Source organism: Muntiacus reevesi, chromosome 15 (genome assembly GCF_963930625.1).
Source record: "Muntiacus reevesi chromosome 15, mMunRee1.1, whole genome shotgun sequence".
NCBI lineage: Eukaryota > Metazoa > Chordata > Mammalia > Artiodactyla > Cervidae > Muntiacus > Muntiacus reevesi.
The window spans coordinates 64,480,742-64,505,475 of record NC_089263.1 but is presented as its reverse complement, the minus strand read 5'-3'; the positions used below and the strand labels follow the sequence as shown (position 1 = coordinate 64,505,475).

At 49.5% G+C, this 24,734-nt stretch overlaps 1 protein-coding gene across 1 annotated transcript in view; it reads right to left on the bottom strand.

Annotated features, from left to right (window-relative positions):
• The window catches only part of TDRD9 (tudor domain containing 9), a 108,719-nt gene that overhangs the window by 65,733 nt on the left and 18,252 nt on the right, over positions 1–24,734 (bottom strand). The window contains exons 4-10 of the mRNA XM_065906084.1: positions 22,139–22,152; positions 18,979–18,999; positions 18,196–18,293; positions 16,578–16,799; positions 15,944–16,066; positions 11,427–11,507; positions 8,268–8,432 (exon numbers count right to left, since the gene is read on the bottom strand). Coding sequence (XP_065762156.1) covers positions 8,268–8,432; positions 11,427–11,507; positions 15,944–16,066; positions 16,578–16,799; positions 18,196–18,293; positions 18,979–18,999; positions 22,139–22,152 — 724 coding nt within the window. The remainder of the gene's footprint in view (positions 1–8,267; positions 8,433–11,426; positions 11,508–15,943; positions 16,067–16,577; positions 16,800–18,195; positions 18,294–18,978; positions 19,000–22,138; positions 22,153–24,734) is intronic.

Below are 24,734 nucleotides of genomic sequence, written 5' to 3'. Positions count from 1 at the left end.
ACTGAACAACAAATCCCCTCCTCCCAAATCCCCTCAACAGATTAAGCGTCCTCCAGAAGGGACCCACGGGCAGGCCCAGGGAGTGGGACCCGCTCTGCCTCTGGCCCAGCTGCAGGTCACGGTGGCCACAGCTCATCTCAGGGCACGGGTACATTCATGAACTTCCCTGGGTCAGGGGAGCAGGTTGTAAGGGCTCTTGGCAATTAAAACAAGCTGAAAATCAAGCACGAGAAAGACTTTTCAAAGGACCCTGGAGGCAACTGCCGAGTTAGTGACAGAAGGACCGGGAGGCCATCACGGGCCACGGGATGGGGGCATTTCCACATACACGGTGCCCAGGGCGGGGGGCACGCGATGCAGGCCCGAGCGCTGCGGACCTCACCAGGCGGTCACCAGAGATGCCGGCGAGCCGAGCGTGGCGCCAAGTCAGCAACGAGGGTGCGGTGTGGCGGAGCTGTGAGCAGCAGGGTACCGCATGAAGGGGTTTCTAAGATGAGACTCAGTGCTCTTTAAATGCGGACAAGACGCCAGGAGAGGCGTGGGATGCAGGGCAGTGGGTAGGCTGAGGCCCCGAGGGGGAGGGAAGGGACGGGGCTGACACGCGGCGGAGAGGCTGCCGCCCCGCGGAGGCCACGCTCCCTCTCGACCCGAGACCGCCCCCCGCGGGCCCCGACAGCGCCAGGCATCCCAGTGAGAAGACTGTGATGTCAACGCAGGTCCTCTGGCTCCAAGGGTTGGGAAAGAAGCTACATAAAGCACGTAAAAATTAATCCAGAGTTACGCCCTGAGTGTCCGTTCACTGAGGCAGTAACGACAGTAACCAAGAGATGTAAACACGGCCGGGCCGGGCCTCCTCCGAACGGGAGCACGACCCGCCAGCCCGCGGCCGGGGCTCACACCTGTGTCCAGGCCTGATCCCTCCTCGGCAGGACCTGGAGGAATCGACAGGAGTTAGTGAGACTGTGGTCAGCTGGAGAGGGTGTAAAGCGTGTCTACTTGTATTCCAGAAAGGGTCAGACGAGGCACAGTGTTCAAACATTATAGACATGGGCGCTCTCCCTCCATCCTGAATACGGGCTGCACTAAGGGACGTTTCCCACCACAGACCAGCAAGGAGAGAGGAGAATGTGCCCCCTGCTCTGTTCTACCCTGGGGTGGGGGTGACACAGAGGAAGCAAAGACGCACCTAGTGGGTATGTGCACACACTCACGCACACACACCCCCCCCCAGTATGTACACACACACACACACACACCTAGTGTGTATGTACACACACACACTCATACCCCAGTGTGTATGTACACACTCACACACCCCTAGTGTGTATGTATACATACTCACACTCACACACCCCTAGTGTGTATGTATACATACTCACACACACACACACCCCAGTATGTACACACACACACACCCCTAGGGTGTATCTATACACACTCACACACCCCTAGTGTGTATGTATACATACTCACACAGACACACCCCAGTATGTACACACACACACTCACACCCCTAGTGTGTATGTACACTCACACTCACACACACCTAGTGTGTATGTACACTCACACACACCCCTAGTGTGTATGTACACTCACACTCACACACACCTAGTGTGTATGTACACTCACACACACAGACCCCTAGTGTGTATGTACACACACTCACACACCCCTAGTGTGTATGTACACTCACACTCACACACCCCTAGTGTGTATCTACACTCACACACACACACCTAGTGTGTATGTACACACACACACTCACACCCCTAGTGTGTATGTACACACACTCACACACCCCTAGTGTGTATGTACACTCACACTCACACACACCTAGTGTGTATGTACACACACTCACACACACCTAGTGTGTATGTACACTCACACACACCCCTAGTGTGTATGTACACACACATGCACACCCCTAGTGTGTATGTACACACTCACACTCACACAATCCTAGTGTGTATGTACACTCACACACACACACACACACTCACACCCCTAGTGTGTATGTACACACACTCACACACACCTAGTGTGCATTACACCCACACTCACACACCCCTAGTGTGTATGTACACTCACACACACAGACCCCTAGTGTGTATGTACACTCACACTCACACACCCCTAGTGTGTATGTACACTCACACTCACACACCCCTAGTGTGTATGTACACACACTCACACACCCCTAGTGTGTATGTACACACACTCACACACCCCTAGTGTGTATGTACACTCACACACACCCCTAGTGTGTATGTACACTCACACTCACACACCCCTAGTGTGTATGTACACACACTCACACACCCCTAGTGTGTATGTACACTCACACACCCCTAGTGTGTATGTACACACACTCACACACCTCTAGTGTGTATGTACACTCACACACACCCCTAGTGTGTATGTACACTCACACTCACACACACCTAGTGTGTATGTACACTCACACTCACAGACCCCTAGTGTGTATGTACACTCACACACACACCTAGTGTGTATGTACACTCACACACACCCCTAGTGTGTATGTACACACACTCACACACACCTAGTGTGTATGTACACTCACACACACACCTAGTGTGTATGTACACACACTCACACACACACCTAGTGTGTATGTACACTCACACTCACATACACCTAGTGTGTATGTACACTCACACTCACACACCCCTAGTGTGTATGTACACTCACACTCACACACCCCTAGTGTGTATGTACACACACTCACACACCCCTAGTGTGTATGTACACACACTCACACACCCCTAGTGTGTATGTACACTCACACACACCCCTAGTGTGTATGTACACTCACACACACCCCTAGTGTGTATGTACACTCACACTCACACACACCTAGTGTGTATGTACACTCACACTCACAGACCCCTAGTGTGTATGTACACTCACACACACACCTAGTGTGTATGTACACTCACACACACCCCTAGTGTCTATGTACACACACTCACACACACACCTAGTGTGTATGTACACTCACACTCACACACACCTAGTGTGTATGTACACTCACACTCACAGACCCCTAGTGTGTATGTACACTCACACTCACAGACCCCTAGTGTGTATGTACACTCACACACACACCTAGTGTGTATGTACACTCACACACACCCCTAGTGTGTATGTACACACACTCACACACACACCTAGTGTGTATGTACACTCACACTCACATACACCTAGTGTGTATGTACACTCACACTCACCTAGTGTGTATGTACACTCACACTCACACACCCCTAGTGTGTATGTACACACACTCACACACCCCTAGTGTGTATGTACACTCACACACACCCCTAGTGTGTATGTACACTCACACACACCCCTAGTGTGTATGTACACTCACTCACACACACCTAGTGTGTATGTACACTCACACTCACAGACCCCTAGTGTGTATGTACACTCACACACACACCTAGTGTGTATGTACACTCACACACACCCCTAGTGTGTATGTACACACACTCACACACACCTAGTGTGTATGTACACTCACACACACACCTAGTGTGTATGTACACACACTCACACACACACCTAGTGTGTATGTACACTCACACTCACATACACCTAGTGTGTATGTACACTCACACTCACCTAGTGTGTATGTACACTCACACTCACACACCCCTAGTGTGTATGTACACTCACACTCACACACCCCTAGTGTGTATGTACACACACTCACACACCCCTAGTGTGTATGTACACTCACACACACCCCTAGTGTGTATGTACACTCACACTCACACACACCTAGTGTGTATGTACACTCACACTCACACACACCTAGTGTGTATGTACACTCACACTCACAGACCCCTAGTGTGTATGTACACTCACACACACACCTAGTGTGTATGTACACTCACACACACCCCTAGTGTGTATGTACACACACTCACACACACACCTAGTGTGTATGTACACTCACACTCACACACACCTAGTGTGTATGTACACTCACACACACCCCTAGTGTGTATGTACACACACTCACACACCCCTAGTGTGTATGTACACTCACACACACACCTAGTGTGTATGTACACTCACACACACCCCTAGTGTGTATGTACACTCACACTCACACACACCTAGTGTGTATGTACACTCACACTCACAGACCCCTAGTGTGTATGTACACTCACACTCACAGACCCCTAGTGTGTATGTACACTCACACACACACCTAGTGTGTATGTACACTCACACACACCCCTAGTGTGTATGTACACACACTCACACACACACCTAGTGTGTATGTACACTCACACTCACACACACCTAGTGTGTATGTACACTCACACTCACAGACCCCTAGTGTGTATGTACACTCACACACACCCCTAGTGTGTATGTACACACACTCACACACCCCTAGTGTGTATGTACACTCACACACACCCCTAGTGTGTATGTACACTCACACTCACACACACCTAGTGTGTATGTACACTCACACTCACAGACCCCTAGTGTGTATGTACACTCACACTCACAGACCCCTAGTGTGTATGTACACTCACACACACACCTAGTGTGTATGTACACTCACACACACCCCTAGTGTGTATGTACACACACTCACACACACCTAGTGTGTATGTACACTCACACACACCCCTAATGTGTATGTACACACACTCACACACCCCTAGTGTGTATGTACACACACTCACACACACCTAGTGTGTATGTACACTCACACAGACCCCTAGTGTGTATGTACACACACTCACACAGACCCCTAGTGTGTATGTACACTCACACACACACCTAGTGTGTATGTACACTCACACACACCCCTAGTGTGTATGTACACACACTCACACACACCTAGTGTGTATGTACACTCACACACACCCCTAATGTGTATGTACACACACTCACACACCCCTAGTGTGTATGTACACACACTCACACACCCCTAATGTGTATGTACACACACTCACACACACCCCTAGTGTGTATGTACACACACTCACACAGACCCCTAGTGTGTATGTACACTCACACACACCCCTAGTGTGTATGTACACTCACACACACACCTAGTGTGTATGTACACTCACACTCACAGACTCCTAGTGTGTATGTACACTCACACACACCCCTAGTGTGTATGTACACTCACACACACCCCTAGTGTGTATGTACACACACTCACACACACCTAGTGTGTATGTACACTCACACACACCCCTAATGTGTATGTACACACACTCACACACCCCTAGTGTGTATGTACACACACTCACACACACCTAGTGTGTATGTACACTCACACAGACCCCTAGTGTGTATGTACACACACTCACACAGACCCCTAGTGTGTATGTACACTCACACACACACCTAGTGTGTATGTACACTCACACACACCCCTAGTGTGTATGTACACACACTCACACACACCTAGTGTGTATGTACACTCACACACACCCCTAATGTGTATGTACACACACTCACACACCCCTAGTGTGTATGTACACACACTCACACACCCCTAATGTGTATGTACACACACTCACACACACCCCTAGTGTGTATGTACACTCACACACACCCCTAGTGTGTATGTACACACACTCACATGCACACCCCTAGTGTGTATGTACACACTCACTCACACTCACACACTCCTAGTGTGTATGTACACTCACACACACACTCACACCCCTAGTGTGTATGTACACTCACACTCACACACACCTACTGTGTATGTACACTCACACACACACACACACACACGGAAAAAGAAAAAGGACGAAGGAAAGGAGGAGAGAGGAACGTCACGGGGAGAACCTGGTGAGGCCTCCTCGGCCAGCAGGTCAGGGTCCCGTCACCAGTGACGAGCCACGCTTCACCCTGCGGCCCTCGGCCCCGAGCTCACAGCGAGGCCCAGTCCGATGGGGAATCACCTAGAAGACCCCAGCAGCAGGCCGTGCTATCAGACACCTGGCTGCTACTCCTACATCATCAAGGCCACCGAAAACAAGGGGAGTCTGAGAGACTGCCACAGCCCAGGGAGCCTGGGAGACCTGACAGCTAAGCAAACGCAGCGTGGCGTCCTGGAGCAGAAAAGGAACACTGGGAAAACGAGTGAGCTCCAAACAACTCAAGTTCGGCTCACACTGATCCACCACGTCACTTCTTTGCTCTGACAGATTCAGGGGTTTTCTTGAAGTGCTACAAAGCAAATGCTGTCTGTACACCCTAGGTGATGGACACACAGGTGCTCACTACAAAATTCTTTCAACTTTGCTGTCTTGAAATACTGTCATTTCAAAAATTGGAAGAAAAAAGAAGTGCTACATTCTAATGGTCATCACTGGCCTCCCTTTGACATAATCAGATTTGACAAAATGCATCTTCTAACAGTAGGTGAACCCTAGTCTGCCAACTCACTGTAGTAGAGACTGCTTGCTTTAACATTACAGATGCTTTTAATAGAAGTCAAACTCCTCTAGAGAACGACTTGGCAGCATCCATCAAAATTCCCAAATACATACACATCCTTTGAGCCACTTCTAGGAACTTAAATTCCAGGAGGGCACATCCTACACAGGGCTCCTCAGAAGCGATGCTTTACCCCCATATTCCAGGGATGTCTGGGTCGTCACCAAGAGGGTGGGGGTGGGAAGAGCCCTGGTGGGCCCACCTGCATCTAGTGCATCAAAGCCAGCAAACATCCCGCAATGCAGAAGACAGCCCTCACCATACAGAATGACCTGGCCCAAAATGTCAGCTGTGCTGAGGCTAAGAAACCCTGGTCTACAAGATACACTTTCACATGTGCAAAGATGTTCTCTCTGGCACTGTTTTTAATAAGAAAAGATCAGAAACACTGGAGATTACTTAAATAAAGATAATAAGTCCACAGTGTTCACAGTGGCACCATTCACAACAGCCAAGACACGGAAGCAACCTCAGTGTCCATTAGCGGACAGACAGGAAGGAAGACGCGGTACACACACAAGGGACTGTCACTCGAGCTCAGGAAAGAATGAAACTAACTTTCAGCAACATGGATGAACCTAGCGATTACCATGCTAAGCGAAGTGAGTCACAGAGAAGGACAAGCATCGGGACATCACTTACAGGAACCTAAAACATGACACAAATGAGCTTAGTTACAAGCCAGAAACAGACCTAGACATGGAAAACAAACTTACGCTTACAAAGGGGAAAAGGACTAGGGGAGATAAATGAGGAGCTTGGGATTAGCAGACACAACTACCACACACAAAATAAACCACAGGTCCTAGAGCCCAGGGAACTGGATTCAATATCCTGTAATACACCACAATGGAAAAGAATATAAATATACACACACATATTTGTTTGCATTCACATGTGTACATCTTTGCAATGTCAAAGTATACGTTATAGGCCAGGGTTTCTTTACAATATTGTAAACCAACTATACTTCAGTAAATAAAAAATTAATATTTATATTCACATAAAAGAATGTTATATAGCTCTAAAAAGGGAATGAAGAAATCATATAATGATATGTAAAAAATGTGCACAGTTAAGTGAAAAAAAGCAAGATGCACATAGGCTGAAATCATTCTATAAAAAAGGAAAACAATACATCCATACTTGCTTCTATAAGCAGAAAAATTTATGGAAGGATCCAAAGAAACTGATGACAATTGTGTCCTCTTGTTGGCAGGGGAACTGGGCAGACACAAGACAGGAGTAGGAAGGAGCTACTTTATACCTGCAAATACTTTCTGATCTTCCAATCCTATGAATGTATAACCCACGTGAAAGCGACTATGAAACACCTGCAGCTTCTCATAAGAACAGATTATCACGCACAGTCCCCACAACATATTCTTCATTTAGTTGACAGCAATACAACTTATATTACAAAATTTAACTGAAATAAAAATTACCACCCATCCCCAGCTGAATCTATGATTTTGCAATGAATCAAACTCTTACATTTTATTCTTCAATGAAGTGTAAAACCAGTCCGAATAATTTTCACCAGGATATACAATGTGAAGGTTTACTATGCTCACAGTTTATGACAACAAACCCAGATGTTTCCTTCCTCTTATTCTTCTCCAGGCCCACTTCACACCATTGCCCTGCTCCAATTTTAAGCTCCAACAGAGGTCTGCAATTGTAGCTGACGAATGCAGATTTGATCAAACACAGAAGTACACTCACTGTAAAAGAAACAATGCGTTCCAACATACCCTGCTATGATGAATGTGCTCCAAGTCGTTAAGGTAATACTCCTCAATTGTAAAGGGTTTTCCTTCCACTTCAAAAACATAAGCTGGGTTCATCTTGTTCTGAACAGGAACAGCGAAGTAATCTGCAAACTCTCTACAGTTGATGGTGGCTGACATGAGGACAACCTAGAGGAGGAGAAACCATCAAGACAGACAAAATAATGACAACAATGATGATGACTGAAAGGCTCTTTAGAAGCCCAGGCTTCTCTTGTTTTAGTAATTTTCAAAACTTTCATTGAATACTTTGACTTGATCTCCAGTGTAATACAAATTATTACAATCTAAAGAATGCTCAGAGATGTCAACTTCTACAATTTCTCTTCAATTACTTTATCAAGTGAGAAACTACACTTCTCCAATAAAGCTCAATTACAACCATTTACCTGAGAGGACACTTTGCATCAGAAAACTAACTTAGGAGAGAACAAGCTCTAAACGGTGTGTTCCAGAACGCTGAGAGAGCAGAGCAGCAAAGAGGAGGAAGACCAGGGAGCCAGGAAGCCTCGACCCCAAGCGGAGAAACGGGAGGCGCCCGGCAACCAGTCCCAGCTGAGTGGGGCGGCAGAGGCTCGGGGGCTCCATGCAGGTTTCAGTTTTGCCAGAAAACAAATCTGGGATGATATCCTGAAGAATTCAACCATGACTGCCAGAAGCAGCATCTGCAGCCCGCCAGCTGTGCCCTGGAGAAGGCACTAACAGGGTCTCCACCGCCCGCCAGGCTCCAAAATGCTAAGCGGGAGGCAGACACAGCTGTCTGCTGGCTGCTGACTGTATTTCTGAAGTCTAAGTCTTCGCAGAAAAGTAAAAACTTTACACAGACATTATTAATACACTTACTGGGCAGACAGAATGTCTGTATTTCCCCTCTGATGTCAGAAACAAAAGGTCAAAACCCCACTGACCAGAGCTCATTCAGACGCCAGGCTCTGTGAGGCCCCCAAGGGCACATGTGTCCCAGCAGAAGAGCTCTAACGCGTCTGCCAGAGCCGCCAGGCTAGGGCGCTTCAGGGTCTCTGTCCCACCTAAGCGCGAGTCTGCACTGCTCACGGCCTCAGCCGGCCCAGGCTGCCCCAGCCTCCCCGCCCTGCATCCTCCCCGCGAGTCAGCTCTCCGCTCGTCCCTGCAGATGCTCAGCAGTCTGCCCTGACACCTGCTTGTCCAGGGGGCCCCGCTGAGTCTGGGCAGCCAGCGCCGACAGCAGGGTCGGCAGGCGGGGGACAGCACGAAGCTGGGGCCCTCTGGAGGTCTGGGTGCGGAGCAGAAGGGGGACCAGAAGGCCCATCTGCCCAGGCTCCTGCATCTAAGGCCCCCATGGCAGCTCTCTTTTTAAAATGGAGTAAGGGAGGAAGTTTCGAGAGTTTCCAAACACTTACTACAAAGCCATACAGAACACGACTTCTAGTTTCTTAGCCCAACTACATACACCATTACAAGGTTCTATACTCAGAAAGCATTATGCTTCAAATATTTTTTTAATAAATCATGAAAAGACTGAAACTGACAAGCCATTCCCTACTATGCACATGATCAGTACTAAATTCCTGAGCACCATTTCCAGTAGTGTAGCAGATTTTTAAGTTCACCAACACTCTTAACTCTCTTAACTCCTAAAAACTAGAAAAAAAACCCCATAATCAAGTTATTATCTTACAGCAGTCTTACAATGACAATCATGGGTTTCCCTGGTGCCTCAGTCACAAAGAACCTGCCTGCCAATGCAGGGGACACGGGTTCAATCCCTGATCCAGGAAGATCCCACATGCCATGGGGATGTGCTGCTGAGTCTGTGCTCCAGAGCCCAGAGTGTAACCACTGAAGGCTGAGCACCCCAGAGCCCACGCTCCCCAACGAGAGAGCAGCCCCTTCCCGTGGCAACTGGAGGAAGTTCACACACCATGGAGACCCAGTGCAGCCAGAAACAAATAAAATTACTATTAAAACATGATCATCAAGAAAGGTCTGGTTCTGTTGATTCTCTGCATCATGTGATAGTCATCTAAAGCAGTGAAAGTGAAAGTTGCTCAGTCGTGTCCGACTCTTTGCGACCGCATGGACTGTACAGTTCATGGAATTCTCCAGGCCAGAATACTGGAGTGGGTAGCCTTTCCCTTCTCCGGGGAATCTTCCCAACCCAGGGGTTGAACCCAGGTCGCCCACATTGCAGGTGAATTCTTTACCAGCTGAGTTAGCAGAAAAGCCCAAAAATACTGGAGTGAGTAGCCTATCCTTTCTCCAGTGGATCTTCCCGACTCAGGAATCGAACGAGGGTCTCCTGCATTGCAGGCGGATTCTTTACCAACTGAGCTGCCAGGAAAACCTATCTTAAGCAATAAGTCAGCCTACTGCAAGCCTTGGGTTCTACTTCCGCAGTGCCCACCAGGTGAGACTGTGAGCCTCCCAAGGTTGACGTACCCACCCTGGAAGGTGGGGAGGAAGGAACGTCTCCCTAAGCGAGCCGAGAGGCGGAACACGTGCAGACAAGGCACTGTGCGGCCTAGAGGGCACCTGCGTCTGGAAACAGCAAGTCCGCTCACAGCCCTTCCCGTGACGAATGACCGCACCAGGCACCGCAGCGCTGGAAGACTCCCGCAGAGCAGAGGCGGGCTGACCGGTGTCTAGACTGCATAATAATTATAAACCCTCTGCTACTCTGGCCAAGGTCACGTCCTCATCCTTTCTGTTCAGATAAAATGTAAACAATACTGGCCATTCCCACAGACTTTTGGTTAGCTCCTAGCCTAAGTCTCCTATAAAAGCAGAGCATATAACCACTAACTTCAGTGCGACTCAGCGCTGCTTATAAAACAGAGATGACAGACACGAGTCACACTCCTTCAAATTGGTACTCATTCAGCCCAAAGCCATGCTCCAATACCCAGCATTTCATTATTTTCTAAAGTCTGGAGAATATTTTACAATGTAATGCAATATCATAACGAAAAACTCTTTCACAGTCTGATCCCAAAAGAAGGCCCTCTAGCCAGCGTCCTAGCAAGATCTGGAGGCCTGCAGAGACAACGAGTTTAAGAGTCAGTGCTTTCAACCGTTTCTACTGAACAAAACTACATAATAAACTTTAACCCTAAATATTTCAGTTACTCATGAAGTCAACTTTACCTTCACAAAACGTGAATTTGTTCTTAAAAGTTTGCGGACAACTAACAACAGGAAATCCATTTCTTCAGTTCGCTCGTGTACCTACAAAATAAGAAGGGAGGCCCCCACGTGGGAAGGCATGGGTCAGTGCTGAGTGACCGGAGGGCTGGAGCCCAGGCTCCGCGACGGACGCCATCACCCACCCCAAACGAGGACGTGCAGGAGAGGGGTGTGGGCCACTGCCCTCCCCAGTGGGCCCGACTGGCATCCGGGCAGGGGAACGTCAAGCACTCTCAGCCCCACCCACTCAATGCCAATAGTGCCCTGGGCCCCTGTGACAACACGGAGAAGCACAGAGCAGCCCCCGGGCCCAGCCGAGCAGTGTGCGGGGCGGCAGGCCGCCTGCTGGGCTGGGCGGGGACTGACAGGAGGCCTGGGAAGAGCCGGCTTGGCAGGAGCAGGCGGGGCAGGGCTGGGGAGGAGCGGAGGGCAGTCGGGGCCTTGCAGGAGCATCTGGGACAAGGGGCCACAGGGCCCCAGGGGCCTGCTGCTTGTGGAAAGCTGCCCCGCGCAGACAGTGCCTTCCAGCCGGATCCCCCCAGGGCCTGCCGACCCCCACCAGATAACGCCAAGGGCCGAGTCCCCTGTGGTGCTTCTCGCACTAACCAGGCTGCCCCGGGCACAGGGGATTCCTCCCTGGGCCATGTCTCTGCTGACGCGGAGAGAGAGCCCCTGAGTCTCAAAGAGGGAGCCCCTTCTCCGCAGGGCCAGAGGCTCCACGGCTGCTTCTCTGGCCGGACGGCTCAGAAACCCACCTCTCGCTCGTTCCTCTGCAAACTCAGCGCTGAGCGCAGCACCGCAACACGAACGTGCTACCTTGTACTTGAGAAGCAGAAACAAGGGCTGTCCTCGGTAAGAGCCCCAAGGGGGCCCTCCTCGGCACCGAGGCCCCTGGCCCCCACGCCACCCTGACGAGCCCCCACAGCTCAGACTTCACACGACCGCCTCTCCCCTCCTGCCCAAGGGCCCCCTCGGCCCTCCACCCCAGGGTCCCGCGGTCCTCTCCCTGACGCTGGCCTTCCTCTGTCCACATAATCACACCTCAGCAGATATCTGTCCCCCTAGCAGAGAGGCTGAGAGCAGAAACTACAGCTTCTCCAACTTTATGACCTCAGCACCTAATGAGGCAGGTGCTCTACAGATGTTTCCTGAATGAATGATTCACCTGAAGTGAGTTTATTCTCTTTCCAGAGCTAAGAAGTTAAGGACGTGACCATTCCATTTCCTGCTTATTTAACTTAATATGCAGAGTACATCATGCAAAATGCCAGGCTGGATGAAGCATAAGCTGGAATCAAGATTGCCAGGAGAAATATCAATAACTTCACATATGCAGATGCCATCCTTATGGCAGAAAGAAAAACTAAACAGCCTCTTGATGATTGTGAAACAGGAGAGTGAAAAAGCTGGCTTAACACTCAACATTCAAAAAATGAAGATCATGGCATCCACTCCCATCACGTCATGGCAAATAGATCAGGAAAAATGGAAACAGTGACAGATCTTATTTTCTTGGGCTCCAATATCACTGCAGATGGTGACTGAAGCCAGGAAATTAAAAGATGCTTGGTCCCTGGAAGAAAAGCTATGACCAACCTAGACAGCATATTAAAAAGCAGAGACATTACTTTGCCAACAGAGGTCCATCTAGTCAAAGCTATGATTTTTTCCAGTAGTCATATATGGATGTGAGAGTTGGACCATAAAGAAGGTTGAGCACCAAAGAATTGATGCCTTCAAACTATGGTGCTGCAAAAGACTCTTGAGAGTCCCTTGGACTGCAAGCACATCAAACTGGTCAATCATAAAGGAAATCAACCCTGAATATTCACTGGAAGGACTGATGCTGAAGCTGAAGCTCCAATACTTTGGCCACCTAATGCCAAGAGCCAACTCACTGGAAAAGACCCTGATGCTGGCAAAGACTGAAGGCGGAAGAAGGGGATAACAGAGGATGCGACGGTTGGATGGCGTCATGGATGCAGTGGACACGAGTCTGAGCCAGCTCTGGGAGATGGTGAAGGGCGGGGGGCCAGCATGCTGCAGTCCCTGGAGCTGCAAGGAGTCAGACACACAGAACAACAGCAACACTCCATTCTCTCCTGCCTGCTGCCTTCAACTTCTGCTCTTATGTTTGTTTTGAAGTTCAAATCATCCCACACAACAGGAACAATATTCTTTGTAAACACAAAACTTCAGGCCTATCCAAACCTATTCATTCTTCAAGCAGACAGTTACCACAGTGCCAAGTGACAAGACGCTCCAGTGGGGGCAAGTTCCCACGGAGGGCAGCTGACGTGCTCAGGTACCACCACACAGCTTCAGGAGAGGTGGACGCCAGTAACACAGTGCACACAGGCGTGCCACGACACTCAGGTGTGCGAGTGCAGAAACACCGCCCTACACAGTCAGAAAGATGCTGGGTCTGCAGAGACAAGCAGAAGCTTGAGCAGCAGAGGCTCTGGAGGAGGTGGCCCAGCGTGAGCCTCGCCAGGCCTGCTGGAGGCCTGAGAGAAAGGCTCAGTGACAAACGGTGACTCCTGTGAACTTTATCACACTGACACCACCTTGGGCATACTGTCGAAGTTTGATTTCATCACCACCTAAAGATACTTAAAACTGCCAAAAGTCATGAAGAAAATATGAGCCACAGTGCACATCCCACTGTACTGCAAAGAACAACAGAACATGTTCGGCATTTCCCTCTCCCAAACACCCAAGAGTCACACAAAACCAGGTACGTGCTTGGCCTAGTGAATGCAACCCACTCAGTTTTACCTGCAGTGCCGATGGGAGAAACGCTCACATACTGAGGTGTGGGGAAGTCATTCTGGCTGATACATGACACGGCATGAACTTTACACTAGTTAGAGCAGCCGTGTTTGGTGGCCTGCCACACAAGCATCATGCATCTTCTTTGTCCACTAAAGAAGACGGTGCATTTGCAAGTCAAAATGGAGTAACTGTGGTTCAGTCATCCAGGGCGGAGCAGGAGGCCGCTGCGGACATGAATCCAGACGGCCCTGCAGCCCCGAGGACCTGCGTGTCCTTAAGTGTGCCGGACTCCAGGCCTCCACCGCGTTCTCACACGGGCTCTGCCAGCAGCAACCCCATGGCCTCAGGTCTCCGCTAACCCCGAGCAACCCTTGCGTAACTAGCGCCCTTCCTTCTCCCCAGCTCCAATCCTGATTCTTGACAACAGCTCGCGTTACATTTGCTTTTGCCTTTCCAGGCCCCCATCCTGTAGCCCAGAACACAATTCAAGTGCTTCATGAATCTGGGTCTCCCAGGCAACCATCCTCAGTTTGGCTCAGATAACACCCTTCTCTATTCCTGCTGCAGACTGTTTACTGATGATTCCCGCTGACAGCACGTTTGGGTCCCATGCTGAGCAACACACATACCAACAGCGTGGAGAGGCCTTCCCGAGGGCCGCTCAGGGGCCTCACTCCAGCCTCTGCCGGGCGCTCCAGAGCCACCTCGAAGTCTCCCACAGATCCCACTTGCCTGCTGTTTCCAAGGCCTCCAGAAACCAGTGAAGCTTCTCAAGGCATAACTACTGCTGAGGTTTAAACCTCCAGAGTCTGGGGGGAGGTACTTCCAGAGCTCCTGGGACAACTGTTAGAACACAACATCACTTCACCTCAAAAAACCCTTGTTTAACATATAAACAAAAGTGGGAATCCCCTGGAGGTCCAGTGGATAGGACTCGACATTCAATGCAGAGGGCGAGGGTTCAATCCCTGGTTGGGGAACTAAGATTCCACAAGCCCCACGGAACAGCTAAATGAAGACAGAATAAAGTCAAATCAAATGAAAATCAATTAAAATATTCCAGCCTTATGGAGAAAAGTTGAAAAAGCTAAGACTAGCACAAAGAAAGGGTTCACAGTACATCATTAGGGATTTCTTTTTTAGAAAAGTGAATAGATTAATATCATCTATTCATTTTCTTAAAAGATGTTTTTGTTGTTATTATTCTTGTTTTATTAGATGCAAAGTATCTGTAAGGTGCTGAAAACACCTACAGACAATTAAAGTTCTTTTAATTGTCTGATGTGCCTAATACTCCAAACCAGGGTCAGCAGGTGTTCCCTGTAAAAGGCCAGAGGGCAAATACGTCCAGCTTCACGGAACATATGGCCCCATCCCATCTACCCACCCCTTCTGCAGTAGCCTCACAGCACTCATAAACGGAGCTAAACTGTGTGCCAACAAAGGTTTATTTGCAGAAATGGGCCAAATTTGGCATGAGGGCTGCAGTCTGCCAACCCCTGATCTAAACAAGGAATCTCTGCGTTCTCCTCAACCTCCTCACCCATGTCTTGGAAGGAAGAGCAAAGGATGAAAAGAGCAAATCAACCTCCAAGAGCAGAGTAAGCCGCCATAGACTCAGAGAGCTTTCTGACACTTCACAGGTACCCCGCGCTGTGTTCTCTCATCAAATAGAAACAGGAGCATGAGAGCAGAGCGCTCACTTCATCAATGAAGACGTGTGTGAACTCTGTCAAGCTCTTGGCACTGACTATCTTCTGCAGCAGGACCCCCGTCGTCATATAAATTAACTTGGTGTCTTCTGTCGCTATTTTTTCCAACCCTACCTAAAATTGGGGAAGGAAAAAAAGAGAGAATTTTCCATTTAAATGGTTTACATTTCACTACAAAGAAGGCACTGTTAATTTCATAATGAAGCTAAGAAACGGAACAAAAAAATTATCATATATCGCAAAAAATATCGGTTCTAAAACCAACATAAATTCTCAAATTGATTTTTCTTCTTCTTTGGTGATGAGGGGAGAGACTGGCTTACTAGTCATATTGCCCGTATCATTTTTATGTTGAGATGACTATATACAAAGACCTCTTCAACATAAAGATATAATTAAAGATAAAATTATAAAAGCCATGAGTGTGAGAATTCTCACTTCTTTTCTATCCAACTGAGAAAGAAATTAAGCTATTTCCAAGAACTTCCGATTTTCACTATTTTTGAAATTATGCCGTAATTCTGCTCCATAAGCAACTGATTGCATCTTCTTTCCCAGCAGAAAATAAATCACATCCTATCATCGACCTACATAAAAGACAACGTGGACAAGGAGAGAAGCCCACCTGGTAGCCCACCAATCCGCCCAAAACCCAGCCACGCTCCCTACTGATCCAGCGGGCGATGCTGCTGGCCCCGATCTTGCGCGGCTGGGTGACCACGATGTTGCAGTAGGCCGAGCGCTGCAGGCAGTGGTCGAGGACGTACTGCGGGAGCTGGGTGCTCTTACCGCTGCCTGTGGCACCGTGTATGATCACCACGGAGTTGCTCTCTATCAAAGAAATCACCTAGAAGGGCACAAAAAAATTCCTTCAAAATTGCCACAAATTTAACAATGATGTAGTGTTACCTATGAACCGAAAGCTTAATCTCAGGAAGACCTTCAGGATTTCCTTTCTCTACCACCTAAACATCACAAAAGGGACGCAGGTTACTAGTGGTTGCTGCACTTGAAACATCTGACCACTGTGAGCAGTAACGAATGGCTACAGAAATCCAGGCCAAGTTCACTGCCCCCCTAGGTCTCAGCTTCTTCATCTATAAAAATGAAAATATCAAATTGAATTTCTACAGCTCTTGCTAAGTCTAAATTTCTATTATTTTTAAATTATGTGATGAGCCTCCATCTAATTCTACTGAGAAACATGAAAACACAGCTGCTGTCACATATAAGAAATGTACACTCAATTCTCATTTGAAATTCTTCAGACACACTTTAAAACAAGTAACTTCCACTGCCCCACAGACTGTGTGAGCAGCCTACAGCGCTAACCCAGTTATCCACCCCTCCCCCACCTCCACCCAAAATGCCACTCAGTTATCACTCTTCCCATCAAAATGGTCAGGGAATGCAAATTTAATTTTAATGTTGGCCTCTTAAAATTAATGAATCCTATCTACTCTACACAGTTGCAGGATTCAGTCTAAGACAAAGTAAAAATGAATTTAGAACATTTCCAGTTTCCTGTCATCTATGACCATCTCTTCCATTAGTACAGGTAATCACGACTTCAACACATCTACTTTTAACCAGGCTTAGGCCGTGCTCAGTCACCTCAGTTGAGTCTGACTCTTTGTGACCCCGTGAACTGTAGCCCGCCAGGTTCCTCTGTCCATGGGATTCCCCAGGCAAGAACTCTGGAGTGGGTTACCAGGGCCTCCTCCAGGGCTTCTTCCAGACCCAGAGATCAAACGGGCGTTTCTTACATCTCCTGCATTGGCAGACAGATTCTTTACCACTAGCGCCACCTGGGAAGCCCAACCAGGTCTAGTAACACACAACTAATTAAAAATGCAATCACCTTGCTGCTGTATTGCCTGACATTGCTCATAAAATGCTGTATCAAAGGCTGATCGATCACAGGCAACACAAACAGCCAGCGTGTAACGGAGCCCCAGGGGAATGCTAGAGGCGGCTGCGGTCAGGGGCAGGCAGCATCTGCGTTCCAACAGGTCTGCGCAGCGGGGCTTGCAAGCAGCAGCTCCCTGGGCCCGCAGGTGCCCACTCACATCCAGTTCAGAGCAGGGGAGACGGGACGAAGGACTGAACAGGAAAAGGGGAGCTCGGGGGGAGCTGAGCCTCCCGGCGCCCGCCCGGCCCCTCGTCACTTTCAGACTAGAAACCAAGGGCTGGGTCGCTGGCATGCAAACAACAAAACCACGTCATGAGAAAAGTAATGTTACCTCTTCTTTACACCGGCTTATAGGCAAATCAGGATATTTATAGGTTGTCTGTGGGATGCACATCACATTGCTTGATTTAGCTAAAGGTGGCCTCGGACCTGGATTCAGACAAAACAAACAAATACAATGCTATTTCTTATGTGAAAAAAGCAAAATCAACAACCCCATGTTTTATCTAGTCTATATATACAGCATATACACAGCAAGCTGTTTACACACACAAACACACATTCACCGGCTAACTCTGCGAGCGGGGTCATTACAAAGTCCCTGAGCACCCACCACTAGGAATGCACAGGAGCGGAGTGACACCTCCCCGTCCATCACAGCCATCAACACTGCAGGCCAGCGCCAGCTTCTAAGGTAAGAGGCCTGCAGAGCGCAAGGCTCATCACTTGCAAACAGCACAAAAACGATTAAAGAACTACCTTGATTTGAAAATTCACATCAATTTTCACTCCTCGCTACTAGAACAAATCAGCAGTAGACAACCACCCACCCCCGTGTGAACAGGGATCCTGAGAGGGGCCGTCTTTGCTCTGACAAAGACTCACCCGGGGAGTTCTGCCCAGTCCTGTGAGTGAATAAAAGTGTGAGCTGCTCAGTCGTGTCTGCCTCTTCGTGACCCCATGGACCGTAGCCCGCCAAGCTCCTCTGTCCTTGAGATTCTCCAGGCAAGAATACTGGAGTGGGTTGCCAGGCCCTCCTCCAGGGATCTTCTCAACCCAGGGATGGAACCGGGGTCTCCTGCATGGCAGGCAGATTCTTCACCATCTGAGCCACCAGGGAAGCCCAGTGAAGGTTCTCTTATGAAAACATACGCTCCTCTCTGGCGATGCACACATTCTTGACAAACTGACAATCATCAAAAGTCACAGCATACAAGCTTTTACTGGGAAATAATTTTATTTCCGAAGTAAACTCTGGAGCTTCCCTGTCTCCCCCAGACTCAGCACAGGGCTGGCCCTTCCTGACCCTCCTCTTGATGCCCCCTTCCTGCTCCTCCCACGCTGTGCTGCTCCAGCCTGTCTCTCCCTCTCTGCCCGGCCACTGCTGTTCCCACCCGACACACACGTGTCCCCGCTTCTCTGCTGCTCTCCTACGTGCTCCCCTACGCATACCCTCAGCTTCAAAACTGGCCTAGCTATATAATTACAATACGACTATTTTCCTGCCGTTGAACCAAGAACTTCTTCTGAACCTTAATAGCAGAGGGGCCAGCTCTGCTCCCCTTTGTGGAAACAGAGTTCCTCCCGGGGCACCGGGCACTGACCTTAGGAGGCAGTTCTCCGAGTCCTGCCCCCGACAGCTTTCTGACCTCCAGTCACCTCACTGCTGACCGAGAACTCAGAAGCCTCTCGTCTCCCTCCTCCCCTCCCTCCTCCCCTCCCTCCTCCCCTCCCTCCTCCCAGCCTTCACAAGTCACAGTCGTGCCACTGCCCCCTGCTCCCACCGGGGCACTTCCTCCCCGTCTCAGCCCTTCTAGAAGCACTCGGCTCAAAAGCCCTTAAATTAACCATGCTATCTTCAAAACACTGAGCAAAATTCAGAGTGTGAACAGTTCCTAATTTACAAATGGTTCCAACATTTTATTAAATTATTTGGAATTCTAAATGATGGCTGGGTACCCAGACTCTACAAATCCAAGAACTGAGCTAATACATGCCTAAATAGGGAAAAAATCTGGCCCTTCCCTCTCCTGGGGCCGGCAGGCTTATCCGTCAATAATCAGCCTTTCCAGCACGAACAGAAGGGCTGAGGCTCCACAGCCCAGGGAGCCCCGAGAGATGGACGGGGTAGGGAGGCGGCGGCAGAGGGAGGGGCACCGTGAGTGGTCAGGGCTGCCGGGCCGCGAGGCGGCACGGGCTCTCCCGAGAGACCAGAGGCCGGCAGCCACGGCTCTCAGAGCCGCTGAACGAGCCATCACGTTAACCACACCGACATGACTCACGCTCCTTGATGACATGCATTTTGAAGGCTGCTACTTAAACACAGAAATGCTACAAGAAAAAATTCCAAAAGGCCTAACTGTATTGTCTAAACCATAGTCCTTCCTCTGTTTAACACGAAACACGGGCTGACGTTTTTAGGTCAGTGGCTGGAGCCGACCCAGCGCGAGTCAAGTCCAGCCTCCGCATCCACCGCCAGAGGGAGGACCGGGAACCAGAGAGAGGGTCGGGCCGTGCATCTCCTGCATCCGCGCGGCAGCAGCCCAATCAGCGGAGTGGCCCAGGCAACCGCCGCGAGCGGCACGTGGGGAAGGACGGGGCAACTCAGGGCGAAGCAGCACGCTGCACACGGCTGGGTCTCAACTCAGAAGTGATGTAAGAAACACCTCCCCCTCAGAACCCGCGGTTTTCATTTTCCTGTTTTCTCTTTACTCTAGGTTATTATCATTAAAATATTCCACTTGACCTGGAAAAAATGGGAAACCATGAAAATTGCTAGTTTCTCTTTACTAAGTCACCCCATTATTTGGGCATCAACCAAATCTAAAATCTAACCCCAAAATTCAGCAGTTCAGGGCTCCAAATAGGATACAATGGATATGACGGATTTTAACTGAAGAACATAACAACACTGCTTATCACACTACAGGAAAGAGGCTTAATTACTACATTACGACTTAACCATAAAATTAAAGCTTCAAAATAAATGATTACATACCCCTTTCTCCAAGTAAGGGCTTGTATTCCAAATACAAAACTAAAGTTAATTTGACTGCTTCCTTCTTCAGTTATTAAGAACTCCATAAAGGCCATTTTTTAAACCCAGAAGAAAAGTTCTGAGAGGGATGAAAATCACCAACAGAAATATCACCAAACAAAAAGGGAGGCCGTGCCATGGCCTTTCATCACGACTACAGACGCACCCAGGACGAGTTCAGAACTGCTGTGTGAAGACAGCGGAGACCCGGCAGGAGCCAGTCTGGGACCACGCTGCTCAGAGATGCTGCTAAACTTCTACTTTGAAAAAATTATTTACCTTTAATCATACAAAATAACTCTAACGTTACTCATAGAAATTTAGTGAATGTGCGTGCTTGGATTTCTATTTAGAAATAATTTTTAAAAAGAGTTATATAGAGGAATTATCACCTGCATCACACCAAAAGCAAACGTGCTCTGTATCTGGACATGACAAAATGCTCACTCTGAAACCTTGGTGCTGGACCAGAATTAGGGTAAAACTCACGGTTTTAATGCAAACAGACAGAATAGGGATAGAAGCTGCTGTGTGCGTGCGTGTGTTGCACACACACGCATGCACACACATGCGTGCGCGCACACGTGCACACGCACGCACACGGGCGCGCGCACACACACGCGCGCGTGCACACACACATGCACACACTCTCGAGAGAACCGCCTCTCTGCCTCACAGGCACTGCCACACTTCAGAAGCCGGAGCGTGAGCAGCGCCGCTCACCACAGCCCCTCTGCCCCCACGTCCCCGTCCACACACCCCGAGTCCTGCCCAGCTGGCCCCAGACCTGCTCCCCGCTCCCCGCCATCACCTGCCAGTGCTGCCTGGACTTTTCGGGTCCACACCGGCCCCTCCGATCCAATCTCTCCGGTATGAGCGGAGCGGTCTCCTCAGAACACTCCTCACTGGACACTCCTCCCCTCAGAGCCACCCAGGATAAACCTAGAACCTTCAGCCCACTGCTCTGAGTACTAGGACCAGAGCTCTCCGGCCCAGCCCGGCCCAGCCCGCAGCTGCGCCTGCATCCCCCCCTCGAGCGCTTAGCGTCCCTGCTCCGGCGACATGGACCCTGAGCGTCGCCCCCACACCACACCCTTGCCGCTCCTGCAGCTCTGAGCACCCAGGCCCACTGCAGTCTGGCCGGCTCCTTCTGCAGGCTCCGGGGGGGACCCTGCCCACACCTTTCCAGCTTCCGGAAGGCCTGCGTCCCCGGGCTCCCCGCATCTTCCTCGATCACGCAGCCCGCGGCACCTGCCATCACATCCTCTACTGACCCGGGGAAGAGCCCCGTGCTCACACGGGGCCCACCCGGCAGCAGCCCCGTCTCAGGCTCCTGACGTCATCGGAGCTGCGAAGCCCCTTCTACCATGGACGCGGCACAGGCACCACCGCTCTGAAGACGAAGGTGTGGGCCTCTCGGGAGGGCTGTGACTCAGGCCCCCGGTGCCCCCGCCCAGGCCCCCCACGCCCAGCAGTGCTGGCCCTCTCCCAGGGCTGGGGGCTTCCCTGGTGGCTCAGCTGGTACAGAATCCGCCTGCAATGTGGGAGACCTGGGTTCGATCCCTGGGTTGGGAAGATCCCCTGGGGAAGGCAAAGGCTACTCACTCCAGTCTTCTGGACTGGAGAACTCCACGGACCGTACAGTCCACGGGGTGCAGAGTCGGAGAGGACTGAGCGCCTTTCACTCTCCCAGGGCCAGAGCCTCACTCTCTCCCGTTACAGGCCCTCGGCACATATGCCCCTCTCCCCGATCCCCACACTGCCTAGGTAACTTCCAAAACTTCTACTCATCCTTCAGTTCCAGTCCCGATTACTACTTTCCTGAACCCCAGCTCAAGTCACAACTCTTGTCCCAGGTCCCCAGAGAGCTACGTTCCAGCACATTCACCTCTAAAGCACCCTTCGGGTACCTGTGTGATTACATGACAACCTCTCTAAGAGGAGAGCCCAGGCCCTTTCAACTTCCGCTCACTGCTCCCCACGGTCCCTGGCTCACATCTTGATAAACGCTGGTCTTGGACTGAATCTTCCAAGTGCAGCCAAAGATGTATGACTCCCTAATGAAAATTTCCAAACACATTAAAGGTGCCACGGACAGAGGACACAAAGCTTCAAACATGAACCCAAATCAAAGGTTCCAAGAGCAGGCCCTGGGACTCGCAGGCATCCCTCTGGAACCTAGCGGCTTCCGCACAGGGGCCAGCAGGAGCGCGCCGGGCGCGGAGTACGCAGGGGCAACAGGAAGGGCCCCGGTAGCGAGCACCGTCTAAAAACTAACACACTTCCCCAGGCGACGGCAAACGACGGCCGTCTGTCCACAGGAACATACAGCTGTGGCGGGCTTCCAGCAACGTCTACAGGTCAAATCACCAGTCCTCGCCTACGGCTGATTCATGTTGATGTCTGACAGCAAACAACAAAATTCTGAAAAGCAATTAACCTTCAATTAAAAAAATAAATACCTGAAAAAATCACCAGTCTTCTGTTCACTGACACTGAAGAGACTCGAAAGGCTTCCCTCACAGAAGCAGTGATGCAGTGACTGTTCTTACACGTGCTGCGCTGCACTTTTCTTAGCGTAAGTAAACACTGGATCAAAGGACACACACTATCGCTGTGAACTATCACTTCTGGTAACAAGGTGCCGGGTTGTGCAGACCAACATTCCCCCTGAGGACAAGTAAAGATGCCAGACTGATACATAGACACCATCTTTAAAAAGCCGACAGCTGGTGAGAGGGAAACACCCGGGCACGGCCTCCAGCGAGGCGGGAATGCAGAGGGGAAAGCGAAGAACTCACAGCTCCTGCCTCAGGGGCGAGACCGGAAGGAGAAAGGAGCCGGCCGGCAGCAGTGACCAGAAAATGAAAAACACAAACTGAGTGAGTGTGGGGATCTCTGAGACAACGGCTCAGAATTTTTCAGAACTGATGAAAGATATCAGTATTTTGTATCGAGAAGTCCAAGTGAAGATCAGAATATATGGGCTGTATTTTGCAATTTTCAAAAAGACTGAAAAGAAAAGGAAAATATTACTCGAATCCCGACTTCTACCCCTACATCAGAGCCTAACACACAGGGGAGAAGGGGGAAGAACTTCCTGACTGATTGGTGGGAAGCTTGTGATGGATGAACTTGCGTAAAGCAAACAAACCTGAAACTTACTTCTACCATATGAACCAGGCCGAATGCTAACAAGGAAGCCTGCACAGAAAAAGAGCGCACACTCACAGGAAGCGACCAGCTCAATGTAAACTCTGAACAGCTGCACCCATGGGAGGGGGAGAGATTAAAAGGGACTTTTATCTTTTATTTTACACATTTATGTATTATTTAAAATTGTGTTTTAATACAGTTACTTTTAAAACTATAATAGCTTTTTTCATTAACTATTTAATGATACAGATGATTTTAAAAAATAAAATAGAAAATTCACATTTATAGGGTAACGAACATCATTAAATTTCTACATGTGACTTAGATAAATTCATTTATCTTTCATGTATCTGAAATGCTTTGTCCTTTACTTCCATTTTTGAAGAATATTTTTGCCGGGTACGATATTTGAGGTCTTTTGTTATTTTACAGATTTTACTCCACTGTATTCTTGCTTGCACTGGTTCCAATGAGAAATCATGATCATGTCTGCTCCTCTGTACATAACATGACTTCTGCTTCTGCTCCTTCTTCTCTAAGGCCTTCTCTCTATCTCGCTTCTGAGTCATCTGGTCATGCCCTGTGTTGGTTCAGTCTCGTTCCTGTTTCTCGTGCTCATGGTTCACTGAGATTCATTGATTAGTATGTTTGTAGTTTTCACCAAATTTGAAAAAAAT